Genomic DNA, 7139 nt, shown 5'->3' on the forward strand with positions numbered 1-7139 from the left:
CAAGAGGATACAAGAAGTTGGAGTGCTTTTGTGAAGGCTTTTACGAATCACTTGAAGAGTTAGTACTTTTGTGAATGATTTTGTAAAGTGTTTGCAAATATGTGCAAAACATAATAACATGTGTAGGTTTTGTGAATGATTTTGTTGTGGTGCTTGTTGTTGGTTTATGTGATGTGGATCTATCATTGTGCAATACTAATTAAATTTGTATATCTATGTGATTATGTGTATAAAAATTGGTGATTTGTGATGCTTTTGTATATATAACAGTTGTTGAATGCTAATTAATGGTATATTATCATTATTAACGACTATAACTAGGAGAAACTTTCTGTTGGTTGCTAAATGTATAGTATAACGACTCATGATTGGTTGCTAAATCTATAGTACAACAACCCACAGTTAGTCGCTAAATATACAATATTAGCAACGGACGGCCGATCGCTAAAAAGATGTCGGTCGCTAAAGCCTTTAGCGACGACACTTACAGCGACCATCCTTATGGGTCGCTAAAAGTTTTTAGCGACCAACCGTAGGTCGCTGATGGTCATTTTAGCAACCAACCGTAGGTCGCTGTAAGTGAATCGTCGTGTAGTGATACCAAGGTATGATGTCTCACTGATTCGTTTTATATAATGGGTTGTAATTTTTCGATTATTAGTTTTGATTGTTGCTCCTAGGATATATAGTTCATATGATGACTACAGTTTATTAGATAGTTTGTGAAATACGATTATACAGTTTATTAGATACTTGTGTTAATATATAATTGTTTATTAGATGAAAGACATGTATCGGGAGGCGTTGTGGCAGAAGAGAGGTCGTCCTCGGGAGTTATATCCAGATGTATCTAGTAAGGATGCTCCTGTTCCTCCTGATCTTCCTGTCCCTAACTATGACTGTGGCAGACCGGCTTGGGTATGTCAATCCAAACATGCATGCACAACTGCTCACTGCTTCTACCTTTGTGGCGGTTTTAACGTACATAGCTTATGACTTATGAGTTAATAATGTTTACTAGATGTGTATTGATGCTTCGCTCTATTTTTTTAGGAGCACTTGAGGTGTTTCTTTTTCCAGTGGATCGATAGTCCTGATAAATTTGACCCTCGATATCTTCTTTTCGCTAATTGGTCGTGTGGTAGGACTAGTCATGAGCGTTTTAAGCGTTTGATTCCTCCTCCCCGAATCCTCCACCAATGACGGATGCAGAGAAGGAGGTAGCAACAGAAAGACGAATGGAGTCACCACCACGATGTGATTGCGGAGATCGTGTTGTCACCGACGAGGACACTGCGAAACACTTCATGTGTCCGAACATTGATTACGTGAGTGCATAACAAATGTCCAAACTTTTGTTATTTTTTGCACAAATTTACTAAATTATTCTCCTGCGGCCATACGGGTGGTGTAAGTGTCATTTCTTAGAGTGGTTGTATGGTCTTATGTCCCATTGGCCAGAGCGAGAGGCAAAGGAAAAGAAAAAAATGAGTGGGTGGAAGAATTGAAGTCTGATCCAGTACTCTGCAAATGTGGTATTGAAGGTAAGTTTGGATTAATTCCTTCTGAGCTTGGTGTTAGCTATTTTTGTGAACATATAGTATATTACGATGAGGTTGGTATTTATTTTTTGTTTGCATCAGCTAAAATGTTACACCCATACTTACTGGCTTTTATGTAGGAGACGAGGAAATGCGGTTGGAAGAGATACGACGCAAAGAAGAGGTGAAGCATAAAATAAAGTCCAAGAGACTAATAGGGCAGAAGATGTGTTGTGGATCTCAGCTTGTCGATTCGTACATTAACGGTCGCATACAGGACATGCGTAGGTTCGCGAAATCAATGAGTTTTGACAGATCGATGCGTGCAGAACAGAGGAGATTGAAGGCGGCAAATGAGAAGAGAGCACATGATGCAAGGGAATGGGAGGCGGCTAGAGCCGAGAATTAGATGTTGGGGAATCTTGCTGATCGTCTCAGTGGAAGTGAGTGAGATAATTGACATGATAGTTTCGCTTATACAATTTATTTATCCTAACTTTGCAAACTTATTTGTCTCATTACATTTGCAAGAATTGGATGTGCCGTGAACTATCTCGCGGATGAGGCTCGTGCAAGATACGTTCAGGAAAAATGGCGATGGTGGAGCTGATGGAGGAGAAGGACGACACATCAAGGTTGAGTGAGCTTATCGCTCTCGCTGAGGCAGGATTACATGTTGCATTGGCTCTTTTTCCTAGTACCACATTTGTCCCAACGATGCGCTAGATCAACAATGTATATCGGACCGGTGTACGTTGGCCACTGTGACTCGTCAAGAAATGGCTCAAAATGAGGGCTCCAGGTACGTACTAAGCTCCCTACACTGAATTCCCAAGGGATCCTGCTCTCAAATGCAAAGTTGTGATGACGTGCGGCGGCAACATAATGAGAACATGGAAAGTGGTACCGTCTAGGTTTACCACAACCACACGATAATGCATCATGTAACACAACATGTGTCCTCGAAGGCCGCACTTCACCGTCGAAAATTGTGCCACCCATCGTTGTTACCTCGTATTTTCCCAACTTCTCATGAAAGCATTGTACCTCATGTTTATTGGCCCGTTCATTTGCATTATTAAGATGTGTTATTGGTTTAGGTGCCCATCTCTGACCTCACGTCTACATTGCCTTGGCCTGTGCGTGTCTATCATTAAACCACACCACGAGCCTATAGAAAGTGAATGTTATAACATTGACTGACATGCCACGTATACCCTTCAGCACACTAGAAAGCACGAAAGAAGATCTCTCTACCATTCCTCCACTCGTTAGGTTTAGGGATGTACTTGTAATGCATGCCTAAGTTTTTTTGCTTTCATTGCATTGAACAATGTTGGCAACTTGTCGTAACCCTCCTCCCAATCCCTGTATATCATCTTCCATGCTCGTTGCTTTGACCTCCATGCTTTCCCATACTTGATCCTGTAACCAAACATCTCCCAAGTCATGGTAATAATTGACTTCACCTTCAAGTTCGGCTGACCCTTCATTGTCCCCAATAGCCTTTTCACAACTAGGGTAGATGTCAACTTATGATGCTTAGAGCTCAGCTCTGTCTGGGCACAAGTGTGCGGACCTACAATTTTTATGATCTTAAACTTTCCAGTTTCCTTCTGCCTACAAACACATACCCTCCAATTACAATCCGACACCTCGCACACAACTGTGTAACATCGCTGTGGATATGAGTGTCTCACCTTGAACAACCTCTTACGGTTCACAGAATATTCCTATAGCCATCGTCTCAGTGTAGGCAAGTCCTTGAAAATCAAGCCTACCTTAATCTCAATGTTGTTGGCGTTATTCGGAGCCTCTAATAGCTCATCATCCTGTCCTTCTGCGTATGCAACGTTGGAATGACTTAGACTGCTAAATTCATGTACTGTAGGGTCACGCTCCGGACACAAACGTCTGATGAGTTCAATTTCTTGCTTGGTCATTTCTTGAACCGGACGATCATCATCAGAAGCTAAGGCCCGTTCAGCCTCATATGGCTCCTCCTCATCCTCAATATGAACATCAACACTAATTGAGGCCCTGCATATGTGGTTCATATTCGATGATAGGGGCACAGGAACATAAGCACCATTATCTAGTTGTGGAACTCATGCATCGCGTGGACGGAGCAAATACTACATTAAAAAGTCTAATCAAACGAATTAATGATGGATATGAATAACGTGTTAAAGACACTTACTAGGATGATCCTGGATTGGATCCTGGGTCAATGGGATCTCCCGGGGGTACCACCAGATTCGAAGCCCCACAGACGCCAAGAACTAGACGAGAAATCTCAACCCCGTCCGGGGCCGATTGAGCATCTGGCACAACAACCACTTCTATTGAAAACTCAGGCAAAGGAGCTTCACTACGAGATGCATTTGGCATTTGTGGAAATAACCCCACTGTAGCATCACAATGACTAAAGGATAACTTTCGAACGACCACAACCAAACATGGAGGAACGATCATCTTCACAATTTTGACATATTTCACCTCGTCATCTTCCAAGCCAATGGAGATCAACCGTCGGACAACTGTCCCAGATGCAACATGGGACATCAAACCCTCAACTGATATGCTAGGGTCGTTTAAATTGCAACTAATCTCCTCACAAGCTCGAGCAAAAATTTGGCCAAAAGAGGGTCTTTCATCGAACATCACAGTCACCTTCTTCATACCACAAAAACTAACATTCCCATAAACATCTTCCTCCACGCTTCCTCCATGGTATAGTGTCACTAAGGTGTCCATCTACTGCAAACACGGATTACTAACTCAATAATGCCTAAATACTTACTAAGTAATAAATAAGTAATAGCTACTTATTAACTAATAACTATATAATAACTGTTAAATGGCCACAACAAACAAAATTACATAATCTATGAATAATTTACGAAAACAATGTATACCTGAGACCGCGAACGAGTCAAGCTAACGGTAGCGAAGGTCGTAGAAAAAAATTGTGCTGTCAGTCAAAAAATCGGCAGCATCTCCCCTATACAGTAAGGTTTCTAAAACATGCAAAGATACAACAACATGATGGCCGCCATACACACTAACTAGAACAAAACAAATATATAATATGAGGCTAAACATATGATAAACAATATGCTAAACATATGCTAGCAATTTACTATGTAATCACTAACTATATGGTAAGTTAAACTAAATGGTAACCTTATACTAACTTTCCTCCATATACTAAAAATGTGCTAAGTAACTAAAATTTGAAAAAAAAAAATACCTCAAACGGCGGGCGTCAGAGTGGCCGGAGGAGGAGTGACTGGGATGGTTGGAGCGGGTGGTCGACAACGCGGTGACGCAAGACGGCGACCGGCGAGGCTGCTCGGGCCGGCGGGGCGGCGCGGGCCGATGGGGCGGAGATGGCCGGCGTTGGGCGGCGAGGTGGAACAAGGGCGACCCGGCGGAGAAAGAAAGAAACGGAGAGAAGAAAGAGAGAGCACACGCCCAGATATTTTGTCCGAGTTCGGTGCCAATATCTATGGCGCCGAGCTCGGGCCACGTCGGCGCCACGCCAGCACCATTGATTCAGCGCGGCCCCAAGGTAGGTGTTAAGATCTGTGGCGCCGAGCCGTGTTAGCCTATAGCGCCGAGCCGTGTTAGCATATAGCGCCGAGCATTGGGTCCAAATCTTGAAATAAGTAATCCTCGGCTCTAAATACAAATTTTCGTCGAAAAAAGATTAAATAACAAAAAAAAATCGGTCCAGCCAGGCAGCGACCGCCCGGCGGCTGGCTGCCAAACTGTTCTTGCTTCTGACCCCGCCCAACGCAAGAGATCGCCGTGCCCGGCCCCGGCCGTATTCATCTCTCCATCTTGCTAAATTTGTCCGCATGGAGCCAAACATTTTCCAGGTCGATCCGGTGGGGCCCTGGGCTCATCGATCGTGTGGATAGGGGCACACAGCATCTCCTAGGGTTTTCCATGCCGCCGGCCACGATTTTCCACGCGCGCCCCCCTACAAATGCACCACTCGTGCACCGATTCAAGCAGAGCAATAGCGCATCGCCGAAGCAAAAGTACGTATCGTCTAGCATCAGTAGCATCCCCACATGGCGAAGTCCGCTGCCGCTGCCATTCTGCTCGCCGCCGCCCTGCTCGGCTGCCTTGTCTCGGCGTCGCTCGCCGACCAGGGCACCGCCACCTACTACACCGTCTACACTCGTGCGTCTCTGATCTCTCTCTCTCTGTATATCTCATGAGTCATGACCATCTCTGCATGCATGGCATCAGCTAGTGCGTGCGCGTGCGTGTGTGTATTGTATACTGAAAACACATGACATGCGCATGCAGCGTCGGCGTGCTACGGGAACCAGGACGAGGGCACGCTGATCGCGGCGGCGAGCGACGCGCTCTGGAACGGCGGCGCCGCGTGCGGCACCATGTACACGGTCACCTGCGTCGGGGGCACCAACGAGACCCCGAACCCCTGCAACCCCGGCGCCTCCGTCACCGTCAAGATCGTCGACCGCTGCCCGTCGCCCGGCTGCCAGGCCACGCTCGACCTCTCCCAGCAGGCCTTCGCCATCATCGGCAACCTCGGTGCCGGCAAGATCGTCATCGACTACAGCCAGTACGTACGCATGCAGCGAAATTATTTAAAACTTTTAATTTGTTTCTTTCTTGTTTTGTCCGACAGAATCTAGCTTGTTTTACAACTTTAATTAATTTGTTGTTGGTGACTAACTAATCTTTTGCTGTTCTATCTGCTTCAGGGCGTAAGATACATGCATGTTGTGGGAAGCACGAACTACGTATATACATGCAAAAGCTTCATTCAAGCTTATATATATTATTCGGGGATGAGTTAGTAAATACTAAGCAATAACAAATCATGTCGTATTAGTCTCAAGCTACGACTATACAATCCTAGTGCAAACAAGTGATTTGTTTGCTGAAATAATGACCTGCACCATACGAGTGTGCGTGTATAATCGTACCTTTGGAGAAATAAATAACCGGGCAGTCGGGGCTTATCTAAAGCAAAACAAGTTCTATATATCTTGCACCACAACATTTCATATCGTATAATTATAATTCACAACCTCAGAGAGTAATTCTTTACTGTCAGTTTAAACCGCATTAGAAAGCGAACAGGGCAAAAGAAAAGTAAAAGAAAAAAAATGAGATTAGTGTGACTATCCTATTACACATGGTCCGTTGAAACCGACAGTGGTATCAAACATTACTATCGGTTAGTACCTGTTGACACCAATTTGGTCACCAAACACTAAAATAAACCGTTTGATGGTATTGACACCTTTAAGATAATATAGGGTCGAATAAAGTTGAAGATCTTTAGAGCATTGAGTCACCTCTCTGATGACCACCACATATTTTAGACCAAACAACATTGAACCCTACGATCTTCTCGTGATGAGCAATATCTTTAGTTTGGCTCCGCCAGGTGAACGGTAGCGGCGGTCCGAGATGGATCATGGGGTCGCCTGTCGGTGCTCGCTGTGGCAGCGTGGACTGTCCGCGGCTCTGGGTCAGACGGTCCACGACCTGGCGACAGAAGCGACTTCTTCCCTGTGTGTTGTCCGGACGGTCCACGATGGCACAGGG

The 7139-nt window shown here is 44.8% G+C and overlaps 1 protein-coding gene across 1 annotated transcript; it reads left to right on the forward strand.

Moving 5' to 3' along the window:
* The first annotated feature begins 5580 nt into the window (after positions 1–5580).
* On the forward strand, positions 5581–6509 carry LOC103629617 (EG45-like domain containing protein). The gene is made up of 3 exons (NM_001154816.2): positions 5581–5735; positions 5865–6144; positions 6287–6509. The coding sequence occupies exons 1-3, from the start codon at positions 5624–5626 to the stop codon at positions 6291–6293; spliced, it is 399 nt and encodes a 132-aa protein (NP_001148288.2). The 5' UTR covers positions 5581–5623; the 3' UTR covers positions 6294–6509.
* The last annotated feature ends 630 nt before the right edge of the window (positions 6510–7139 follow it).

Source organism: Zea mays, chromosome 6, assembly GCF_902167145.1.
Source record: "Zea mays cultivar B73 chromosome 6, Zm-B73-REFERENCE-NAM-5.0, whole genome shotgun sequence".
Taxonomy (NCBI): domain Eukaryota; kingdom Viridiplantae; phylum Streptophyta; class Magnoliopsida; order Poales; family Poaceae; genus Zea; species Zea mays.